Raw genomic sequence first — 12,674 nt, 5'->3', positions numbered from 1 at the left:
GTTAACCACAAACTCAAAAGTATTACAAATTAAGAGTTTGTTGCACACGTCTAGTAAGAAAAAATTAACAAAGTCTTAAAAATTTAAGTTTTCATATATCCATGTTTAGGTTTATATAGCTCATGATATACTTATCCAAAGTAGTTGATTCTTGAGTCTGACATTTAGCCAATAAATAATGTTAGCCAAGAAATAAAAGAAGATAGCATGAAGAATAATCAACTTTTTGAAGCTTATATGAAAAAGTTATGATCCTAACATATAGCCACCAAAAATACTAAGAAAGATGAAAAAAATTCAAGACAAATACCGAATTTTCCACAGATTCGATAAGACCGAGAACTAAAAGGTGGACTTTGTAAGAACCGAAGACCGAACGGATGAAGCACATATGGTTTGGTACTTTTGTTGCAAACTTTGATGTTTTGTAAACTTTTGCAAATATTTTGTAAACTTCTTTATACAAATTTCATGAAAAGTTCATTCATTTCACAAAAATTCTTTCATTAAAATTTTTGAAAAATGTTTTATAAGATTTAAAAAATTGTTTTTACAAACCCTTGTTAAATGTTTTTTTTTTAACTGCTTAGGGATTGTTTAGTAACATGTAAATGGTTTAGCGTCGAATGATTCAAATGTCAAAATAATTTAGAAGCTTCGAATGAATTTGATTATAAATGAAACACATTTTTTTGAGCGGCTAATACACATACCCACAAAATCTTACTTCTGAACTATTTATTTGTGTGTAACGGGACTTCAACCCTCACCCCTTAAGAAGGGATACATTTTTAAACATCTTGATGCCGTTCGTTATAAATGAACATATTGTGTTCGGTAATATTGATGATTCATACGATGAATGACTAATGTAAACAATCAAGTGTTCACAAAATTTGGAAACAAGATTGGTAATTAATGTAACTTGATCCAATAAAAACATGTAGCTAACCAGACGATTGATTTTCATTGTTTTCAAGTTGCCCAACTAAACATATAAATCCTAAAATGAAATTAGTAAATCAACCAAATTACTACTTTTGTAATTCAAAAAATCAAGAACCCTAGCCTAAGACTCAATGACCAAACCTTAAACTCGAAGAACACTAAATTTGAAAAAAAGAATCAATAAACAAACCATCACTCACTGAGAAGGGAGACGAAGGATCAGATGAGAACGAAGATGAATGATCGGATGGATGAACTAGAATAATCCAATTCCAAAGATGGTGTGGGTAAGAATGAACTAGAATAATCCAATTCCAAAGATGGTGTGGGTAAGAAACCACACATAGGCCATATCCATCTTAATCGGTTGGATGAAAATATTGGCGTTAGCTACATTCGATTAGTCACATGTTTTTTCATTACCTTTTGATTTCATATGCCAAACATTTTCTTTTATATAAAGAACTTATAATTTCTATCTTAAAAAGTTTCTTTAATAACTAGAATTTATAGGGTCATATTATGAAACGCATTGACTAATTTGAGAACATATGTAACACTTTTAGCAGATATAAATTATACTCGTATTTAAGAGGACATCACAAATCACCGGCTCAAGATTTTCCTATCCCTGAATCCCCCGACCACCACCTCCACCTGCGGCGGGTCATTAACCACCCTACAATTCCTCCGAATCTCCCCCGGCCGCCCTGACTGCAAGTCCCCCATCTTTATCATCCCATCGACAAAATCCCTAAAAAACTCGGATTCATCCTCACTATACCTTCTCACATACCCTCTCGTTTCCGGAAAAGTAAACAACGTTTCATCGGAATTAAGAAACCCTCTTCCGTTCACCAAATCTTTAAAGTACTGATTATCAAAAACATGAGGCGTGAAGTCCAAATCGCCGGTGACATTCCCATCTCCTCCAAGAGGGCAAAGCTTGTCTAACTTTTTCCGGAACTTAGGCTCGATGGTGGGATCTGGGCGGCCGGTGCCTGACTGGTTGTATAGCCGGAAGACGATGGAGAAGCAACGGCCGTTTCCGATGGAGTGAGAACCGGAAAGGGATACGAGATCTTTCACTGAGAGATCGAATCTGGCGAAAAGATCGATGAGAGAACTTGCGTTGGCTCTTGGACTCGGCATTATGTCGTCGGAATCTTTCTGGCTCGCCGTTAAACTGTCTTTTCTTCCCAATTTCACTTCCCAATCTGGACCTCCACTCTGTTCATATAATAATTAAATATTTTTTTTGGTAATATTTAATTTTGGCTTAAAAATCAATATATTAAAAACACATAGAATAAAATTTCATTTTGATTTTTTCTTTCTGATAAGTCATGCGAAAAAAGATATATATATATATATATATTATTTGACTCCATTGTTAATATTTGTGAAAATAAAGTATATATGATTTTGCAAAAGGAAAATGTGAAAAGATTATTCATATTCTTAAAAATATTTGACGAAATAAATAAGAAACAAAACATTCACGTAGTTGAGCTTGAGTCAAATCTATAAAACAATTTTACCGAAAAAGATAATTAGCAAAAAAAATCATTTTCTAAATAAATCAGAAGATTTCTTTTGTGTTACAACACATTATTTTATGATTTTAGTACGATCCAAAATATATAACTAATAATAAAATAAAAAATTAAAATTTACCAGAGCAACAGCATCTCTAGAGGCCATGATAATGATATCTGCACAAGAAACAATACGAGGGCAGGCCGACTCAAGAGCTTCCTTAATTTCATCAACAACCTCGTAAGATCTCAACGAATTTATGTTGGACAAAGAGAGTTTCTCCCCAAGCATGGTCGGGGTATCATCCAACAACAGCGACCCGTCACATCCCTGGTCAAAATAATTTCAACAACCCCCAAATTATCTTCGATTTTCCTTAAATTTATCTCAAATTCTTAATTACAACAACATAATAAAGCTCAAAGATTGCTTACGTTAACAAAACAATCATGGAATTGAAGTCGCATGACAGAAGCTCCACTTCTGGGTTCTCTGATTATCGCCTTCTTCATCACATCTCTGACGATGAACTCTGCATTTGGGCAGGATTTGGCGTAGTATCCCGGCTGGAGTGGTGGCGCTGCGGCGGAAATGACCACCGGAAGTAGACACAAGACTAAGGAGAGAAGACACATTGATAAAGGTTTTTGTGAGAGGTTATTTAATTATATAAGGCCATCGTTTTTGACGCGTAGCAGCCTATGTGGCAAAGATACTCACGCGTGAACACCACCCCACTAAATGTGATGTGGACTGAGTGTAGCTACGGGTTGTCACAACCAATCACGTTTGTTTTGGAATCACAGCCAATCACATTTTTTCTTCCAAATTTTGAAAAATGAGACAATAATATGTGGAGATATGATTTAAATGTAATCAAATGGTGTAAAAAGGGAAAGATTGAAGCTTCAATTTTCAGCGATGGCTAAACTGGTTTTTGTGGAAGAACGGGTGAAGAAGAGAACACAAATGGATATTTGTGGACGTCAAACGAATTCTCCAATTTTGTTTTCAATTTAAGTTACAATTATGGTCCCTAACATTATGTCTTTCAATCTCTTTACACCCTTCTACTTATTTTTGAATTAACTTAAACCCAAAATTATATATAATTATATATGTTTATTTAATTTTAAAAATTAGCAATATGCTTATTTAATTTTCTTATTAGTAAAGTGATTATTTAAGTTTAAAATTATATATTTTTATTTAATCTAATGTTAATATATATATATATATATATATATATAATTATATATTTTTTATTTAATCTAATGTTAATATATATATATATATATATATATATATATATATATATATATATATATATATATATATATATATATATATATATATAAATAAAATGTAGAGTGGTAATCATTTTCATATGGTAGTAGTGTGATAGAGCATATATAGTAAAGATGATGTGGTGCAATGTGTCAATATTTTTTTAAAAGAAGATGTAGTGACCATAACCAAATAGCCTAAGGGGTTTTTTGATGACATGTGATGCTTTTGTATGAGTGAAAATGAGTGATAAGGTTTGTACCACATGGATAGGTGAATTTAATTTACGTAATAAGATTTAATTCAATTGATTTAATGTATCATTCATTCATTTGACAGTAAAGGAGAATTTAGTTTATTTTCAAGACATGTAATATTTTAATAGATATGTGTAATGTAATGGAAATATTGAATCATTGATTAAATATTTTAAATACTATTTACTAAATATGGATTTGGTAAACCTTTCGTGGGAGATGAAAATTGCTAGTATCTTTGTAGTCATTATTAATACGTAAAAAAAATAAACTATAATAAGCTATATTTTTCAATAGAAGAAATCATGCTCACATTTTCTGAATGGTTACATGTATCTTTTCTTGCATGATAATAATGTATTGTCATATAATTTTCATCTATCTTATAACCGATGATTATGTTTATGTCCTTTTATTTAGTAATAAAGGACACGTAGCTTAATGATATACGAATAGCCGAAAAGTTGTCTCTTAGCCAATTAATCAAAGTTTTAGGTTCTACTCGAGACTAGAAATTTTGATTTAGAAAAAATAAAAAAATGTATGTGAGTTGTTTTAAAAAAGTAGTATAATTTACTTCATTCATCGATAATGATTTTTTTAGCATGTATGGAGATAAATTTGTTCTAAAGCAAATGAAAATTTTAGGTATATTACCATTACAGATAAGTATAAATGTATTCATTGTTTTATTAAATGTATTCATCTGAACTCATTGTTTTATTAAATGTATTTAAGATGCTGTTGAAAAGCTAAATACTAAAAGTTAAAAGTTATTTTTGTTTTGTTTAAAGAATAAAAAGAGTAAAGATACCTGTCTGTCAAAAACAAAATTTAAATATGAATAATTATTTGTAAAGGTAACATACTTTAATATATATATATATATATATATATATATATATATATATATATATATATATATATATATATATATATATATATATATATATATATATATAGATCCGGTAAGAATTTTTTTTCGTAGGAAGGTAAGAAATTTTTATTCGACTTATTTTTTTGGCGAAAAAAACAAATGAATTACCAAATAAATCAATAATAACGTGATTCACCAAAAAAATCCCACAAAAACATTTCGATAATTCATTTTTATGATGATTTTGTTGATATTCATTAAAATTGTCATAAAAGTGAATTTTTTTCTTGATTTACATAAAAATGAATCATGAAGGTGTTTTTTTCGGAATTTTTTTCTTGTGAATCATCTTACTTTTGAATCATCTAATGATTCATTTTATTTTTTGCTAAGAAAATATGCATATAAAAAAACTTCTTACCTTCCTACCAAAAATTTCCTTCTTATTTGATCTTGACTCTCTCTCTCTCTCTCTCTATATATATATATATATATATATATATATATATATATATATATATATATATATATATATATATATATATATATATATATATATATATATATATATATGGGTATGTGAATATACCTAACAACCTTATATAAGCTTAGGTACGTAACCCACCATATTACGTCGTTTTGCATTATATTTTCATTGCGATGGTCTAAGGTTCTTAAACTTCAACCCTTAACTTGATTTACTTTCAAGATATTCGGACATTCACCGTTATTTCCCTTTTACATTATTACGGTAGTATATGAAGCCCATTAAAGGTATTCGAAAGAAAGACATGATGTAAAAGGAAGATATGGTGAGATTCCAAAATTTTTGGAAATACATCAAGGTATGAGGTTGAAGTTTCACAACCTTGGGCAATTACAATGCAAATATGATACAAAATGACACAATATGATGGGGTTAGGTACGTAAGCTTATATAATGTTGTTAGGTATATTCACTATACCATATATATATATATATATATATATATATATATATATATATATATATATATATATATATATATATAAGGCTAGGTTCAAATGTGGATGTATATCTATTATGTGGATGTGTGGATGTCACACCCCAAAACCAGGAACGGCGGAAACGTTCTGGGGCGGAGGACGTCATGTATAATATCAACAACAATATAAAGTAGTAAACAAGCAACAACATCATCCATTGCATTAATAATATAATTATTATACAAATGTGTTCTGTCAGATTTTGATAAACACTAAAGCATAAATCAAAACGAAAGATAAGTCTTGAACAAGCTCCATCTTCCTTTCTCCTTGCATCGGTACCTGTCTATGATGACCTGAGGATACAAGTAATTTTGAAAGCGAGTATCAGCTTTAAAGCTGGTGAGATCATAAGTATTTAGTGTCTTAATTTGTATGTGAGAAAATGTAAGTATATGTACTTAAAAGTATTGAAAGTGTATATGAACTGTAAGTGTTTGAAAAACCCTAGAATCCCTATGATTCCTATTAATAACAAAATGAGTCTTCTACCAAGACCTAACTGTTCTGAATGTAGTCTTCTACCAAGACCTAACTGTTCTGAATGTAGTCTTCTACCAAGACCTAACTGTTATGAATGTGTGTGTCTCTTGTAAGAGGATGTATTTTCCAAAGTATAACTATCATTATTCAAAAATATAGTTTGTACACTAATGTTTAAGTGAGGTTATCACTAAAAGTATGTAATGGAAAATCAATGTAGTACTATGGTGTAGTGTCCAACTACAATCGTACTTATTACCTTAAATCTAGGGTAATACTTCCAAGTACTGTAGTATTTAATAAAAATAACTACATCGGTACTCAACTGCCTTATTTGAGGGATAAGGTATAATGTGATGTCTAGATCCCAGACTATACGCTCCCCTATCAAAGGGATTTTGGGACCTACCCACGACCCCTGCATGAATGCAAGCCGTGAGCATCCACATTACCGAATGATCATGTATACTCGATATAACTATCACAATTGTGGTGTGATTCATCAGTATAGTTAGATCCTGAACTGGTTCCGTGCTATAGCACCTAATGACGTCTGTTCTATGTATATGTAAGTGTGATCATGTAATTGTACTCAAGTAAGAGCGATCATGTAATAGTACAGTAGTGTACTGTAATGTTCTACGTGTGCTAGCTGTAATGTGTGTTCTCTCTATCTAGCAAGTATAGTAATGTAATCATTCTAGTATAGTTGTATATGTTCTCGTCCTAGTATAGTTGTATATGTTCTCATCCTAGTATAGTTGTATATGTACTGTATTGAAATGTTCTAGAAAGTATTGACTCATGAATGAACTGACTCATTGAATGATATCGTGTTCTAGCAATGGTTCTAGTATCTTCCTGAACTACCCATATGGTAGCTTTCTAGTAATCTAAGTGTACGTATGGACATGGATGTATACCCTTGCTACCCAAGGGCATAGGATGAACTGGAAGGACCTTTTATGACTATATATGTGTACATGATATATAACTAATATTTAAACGACCTTCGGACGAATACCCAAAATCCCACCAGACCACATCTCAAGGCGCGAAAAGGAAATAGGGTGGATAGCCTTCCTAAGTCTTTTAAACATTTCTTATATAAGTATACATATAGAGGCATGCAATTTATAATATAAAAGCATAAATAAGATTTGTAAGACATTTGAAATATAAGTATTATTTTAAGAAAAGATCGACTTGGTGTCAATCTATAAAACAATTTGAAGGCATAAGTTTAATAAAACAATTTAAATATAAGGAAACATTTGTTTGAAACACGGTTGTAAATAAGCTTGAAAGGAAATGTACGGAGTAAGCTGTACAGTGTAAAAAGGAGTTTAAAACATATAAAATGTTATAAAAAGTCATTTGAAGGAAACTGTTTGGTAAAACGGCTAATGAGTAGCCAAATCATTTGATTGTTGTATATTAATCACATGTGATTGATGTAATAAGTAATATAATCCTACTTGCTAATCACATGTGATTGACATAATAAGTAGCATGATTCTACTTGTATCCCCCCCCCATAAAACATTTAAAAAGAGTTTAAAACATTAGTTAAGGGGTATGAACTCACCTGCGGTAAGTGACTGGAATTGAATGGACTGTTATCGTACGGAAGGATCGGACAAGTGTTTGGTGTCAAGTGGAGACTTAGACACACACAATGATCCTAATTACATATGAAAACATATGTATATAAATAATTAGTGATTATAACACTAATTATACAAGTAATAACATTTAAGCGCGAGGATAACACTTTTGGTCAAGTGCTAGGAGGCTAAAGGGTTGCAACAAAGGAGTGCAATGCCCCTAATGTGCGTTTAAGGTCAAAAGACCATATTCATTAGAGTTTACGGCCCAAGGAAGTAAGTTCCTGGCCGTAAACTCCCAACCAAGGCTTGGGATGGTACTTTCAATTACTACAACCTTAGTGGGAATTGTTTCAAGGCATATACAAGTGTCTGGGCACCATATTGACTCCTTTGGGGAGTTTACGGCCCAAAGACCCTTTTCCCTTGGAGTTTACGGCCGTAAACTCCCTTGGGAGGGTGATTATGGTGCCTTCAAGTCTCTCAAATAACTAGGAACAATTCTAAGCTTTTGTACTTGGCCTTAAGAGGATTTATGGCACCATTTGGTACCATTTCTTGGAGTTTACGGCCATAGAACATCTTGGGCCGTAAACTCCCTCAAACATGGGGTTCTAAATGTTTTAGCTAGTCCATAACTCATCTAGGTACTTGTCAAAATTTTCCCTTGGCCTTAGGAAGTGTTTAGGGTGTCCTTTGACCCCTTTAAAGGAGTTTACGGCCCAAGAATTACTCTTGGCCGTAAACTCTTCAACATATGTGATTTTCTTATGTTTTCTAGGTCCTAGATACTTTAGGGTATTTGTCTAACATGAAGTCCAAGCCTTTGGGGGTGATTAGGGCACTTTTAGCCCTTGGAAAAGGGGTTTACGGCCCAAGAAATGTTCTTGGCCGTAAACTCCTATAAACTTATGATTTTGAAGTGTTTTGATGTCTAAAATAGTCACAAGCATATGAGGGTTAAATTCCTTAGGCTTAAGGGTTGAGTTAGGGCACATTTGTCCCTTGGAAATGGGGTTTACGGCCCAAGAAACCCTTGGCCGTAAACTCCAAAAGTCTTGTGATCTTGGATGATTTTGGACATGTAACAATGTTACAAAGCATATAACAAGTATTAAAACACATCTAGGGAAGTAGACTCACAATCTGGGATGAAAACCCGAAGATCCGTGAGAGAGAAATGGGCTTTTCTCTAAATGGAATTCAACTAATGAACCAATTTGGTTCAGAATTCTATTTATAGTCCTGAGATTTTTGGCAGAAAATATTTCTAATCTCGGAATGGATTCTAATGATTCTAGGGTAATGGAATTTACAGTGTTGCACAAATTCCTAGTGCAACCACTCTCCTAATACCCCCTTTCGGTGTAAAACCCTAAAACTGCCAAACTTATATTCTAAGTCTGAATTTTCATTGTAACTGCTCTACTTCTATTGGATTGAAATGGTTTGATTAGAATGGGAAATTTCAGGTTGTCACATCATCCCCTGTTAAAGGGAATTTCGTCCCGAAATTAGAATTTAGGCAAGGAAGTATGCGCGAATGATCGAGACGTGAGGAGAAAACTTCCTAATTGATTGGTTCTAGCGCTCTTAAGTGAAATCGGGCTCTCGGTTGGCATTCCAACGAACCTTCACTAACTGGCGACGATGTTGCTTCGTCCGCTTGACCTCTCGGTCGAGGGTCACCACGGTTCTAATACGAAGACGAGGATCTCGACGAGTGGACTTGCAAGAGTCCTAACTGAAAGGTATAGTTTCACGATCGAGATGCGAAGAGTAGAAAGTATGTTACTGAGTTCGCGGAGTAGATCTAGTTTGTGCGAGGCACAGGACCGATTCTGATAAGAATCTCGGAGGTCCTGTCTAACTTGGATTTAGCTTTCCACGCTTTACGAAGCGTATAAAGCCATTCCCAGAGTGAGTTATTCTAAAGAACTTGGTCACTCACTTGGAATCTCAAAGGTTCCTTTTCTTGAGTAACTTCCCAGTCAAGGCCACCCCTTGTTGGGTCAAAGCCGTACGAGTTTCTGTAGTTTGCGAGGAATTCTGAATGAACTAAGGCGGTAGGTCGGTAAGACCTAGAGTTTGGCGAAGGAATGTCGGCGTCTCTGATGTCGATAAATGCTCAGCGGTTTTGACAAATCGAAAGAGTACTCAAAATTTCCCACACTACTAATAGTGGGTCTTAGAAATTTGACTCTTCAATTTCAAAACTCGTGCTTTGAGAACAGCGCTAAAAGTTCCTCTGAAGGGAATGTTTTCCCATGGGTTCCTTCTTACTACAAGGGTAGACAAGTAAGTCATTACCTGGAGAAATGACGAACTGATCCAGGTAAGAAAGACGTACCCTACTCGTTTAGCTCCTAGAAGCTATGGGCGCATTGGTCCTATCCGAAGGGTATCACTACGGACTTGAAGTGTCCGTATCGAGTTCAGGAGATAGTCTTCTGGACATCTTTCGCTAACACTCGAACTGGTGATATTCGGATCCCGGATCCATTCCTGGAAGTAGTTTCTTTCTTTGCGTTTTCTCAACCATTTTGTCTACGCGCGGCAGAGATAACGATTTCTAATGAAAAATCTCGACGGAGTCCTCAATAACCGAGGTACATGCAATACGATCCGTCGATCTCTGGAAGAATATGACCGAGGTTCTCTAGGGTGAGAAACCTAGTCTTCTAATTCTATTTATGTGTAGTTCGCTAAGTTGTCCAAACTGTTCTTGTATCTCCGTGGGTGTTTAAACTATAGGGCGACCTGTTTTCGGGAGTTGTACTGGGTTCTATGCTTGTTCTCATGACGATGTGATTACTCGTACTTAGGCAGTTCTCCGTCCTGAAGTTCATATTAGAATTCATACCTAGTTTCACAGTCACCCTTTCGTGTATACGAGTCATATATAATTAAGGTTGAAATGGTAGTCGAATAACTGGTTCTTCTTTAAGTTCACATCCCATCGGGGAAAAAGAATTTAAAGTGGAATCATCAATTCTACACCTGTAAAACCTTGCTTATATATCACTCTTATGCATACATTCTTCAGCGATAGATCAACCGCATGAATCCCTGGATTAAACTTGACGTACTGCACGAGTGGTACTTCGGGGATTTCTTCGGAAAGAAAATAACTAATAGGTACTCCTGGCATGAGTACTTCGGCGTTCTGATGTGACGGTTTCGCTGGAAAAGTGATCTAGAAGAAAGGGGTGTACGTATGAAGCTGTTTTCGTGAGGATCAAATTGAATCGAGTTGTATGATAATGTCGAAATCATACCGAAACTTAAAGACATTAGATTTGAACATAAGACGTTTACAGACAAAACACAACCGTGCAACCATGAACAGAGTTACAGTACTTTAGGTTTACCACAAGACTATTGCTGCGAATAAGGTATACTACAAAAGGCAAGTATACGCAGCACGAGAGTCCTTATACAGATAGGATCTCGCAAAAGGTAAGACTCTAGTTGCACTAGTTCTAGATAGTTTATAAGTCTGTTACAACGAAACGCCTAATTTACATTAACGTGGTTCCTTAGCAGGCTCTCCTGTAGCTGTGATCCTGAGAATCTTCCCATCTGCGCCAGAATTTTGCGTTATCGGGCAATCTTTCTTGAAGTGTCCTGTCTCACCACATTGGTGGCATGTCTGGCTAGGACTAGTTTTGGTGACGGAATTACGGTGCTTAGCTAGTGTTATGTGGACACGAGTGCCCTCCTCGTTACTCCACTTTGAAAATTGTTTCTTAAATCGTTCTGCGCTATAACTCGTCTTGCGCGCAGGGTTAGTCTCGATGAAAGGGACTTGAGTGATGGGTCGTTTCGGTGCTCCACAGTCACGAGCATGATGCCCTATGTTTAGGCAATTGCAACATTGCATCTCATGGCAAGTCCCATGATGATGGAAACTACATTTATCACAATTAGGGAGTTTTCCCTCGTATGGCCTGCTCGGTACGGGAACGGAAGGGGTTTCCACTTGCTGCTGTTGTATAGCCAGCTTTTGGGCTCTCTTGCGTTCCTTCCGGGCTTGACGCTTTCGTTTCTTGTTCTCTGCTTTCTGGCTTTGCGAGCCTGTGACTGTTACTGTTTGGTGACTTCCTGGATGGATATCACGATTGGGAACTTCATTCCCATCAGCAGTATCGACTGTGCTGCTAGCGCTACGGTGCGCAATGACCGCGGTTACGGCAGCCACTACAGCAGCTGTTAATGTCGTTTGAAAGGTAGCGGCGTCCATCGAAAAAGTAGAGGTCTCGTTGCTTGGATGGTTGTTTCCGGATGACGACATGATTCTGTTAACATGAAAGAATAAAGATTTCGTGAGCGATTCTGGTTGACCCTGATGTACTTAGATTGTTCATGTAAAGAGTAGAAGTATGTTCTCGAAAGTTGGACCTACATCCCCATGATGCAGTCCTAGTCACGGGTGGAAGTAAGTTTGTAGAATGGTCTCAAGATGGTTGTCGTTCGAGCTGAGTTATCGTGGGTTGGTGAATAACAAGATCCAACCACTGAAAGAGACTTGGAAGTGTCTCCGGAGATAAATCGCTATAGTCCAATGATTTGACTAAAGCATGATTCAGATAGACTCTTATGAATGAATGACAAGAGTACTTGAATGAAGAATGACACAGAAGTTAGCCG

The 12,674-nt window shown here is 35.0% G+C and overlaps 1 protein-coding gene across 1 annotated transcript; it reads right to left on the bottom strand.

Annotated features, from left to right (window-relative positions):
* Positions 1-1,420: 1,420 nt before the first annotated feature.
* Positions 1,421-3,234, bottom strand: LOC145031622 (Peroxidase superfamily protein). Its single transcript, XM_078980215.1, has 3 exons — positions 2,922-3,234; positions 2,626-2,817; positions 1,421-2,178 (listed from the first exon to the last, which is right to left on the bottom strand). The coding sequence occupies exons 1-3, from the start codon at positions 3,120-3,122 to the stop codon at positions 1,555-1,557; spliced, it is 1,017 nt and encodes a 338-aa protein (XP_078836341.1). The 5' UTR covers positions 3,123-3,234; the 3' UTR covers positions 1,421-1,554.
* Between the last annotated feature and the right edge of the window lie 9,440 nt (positions 3,235-12,674).

The sequence above is a fragment of the Lactuca saligna genome, chromosome 2 (assembly GCF_052625555.1).
Source record: "Lactuca saligna cultivar CGN05327 chromosome 2, ASM5262555v1, whole genome shotgun sequence".
In the NCBI taxonomy this organism is placed as follows: domain Eukaryota; kingdom Viridiplantae; phylum Streptophyta; class Magnoliopsida; order Asterales; family Asteraceae; genus Lactuca; species Lactuca saligna.
The sequence above is the reverse complement of the archived record's forward strand: the minus strand, read 5'-3'. Positions and strand labels throughout refer to the sequence as shown.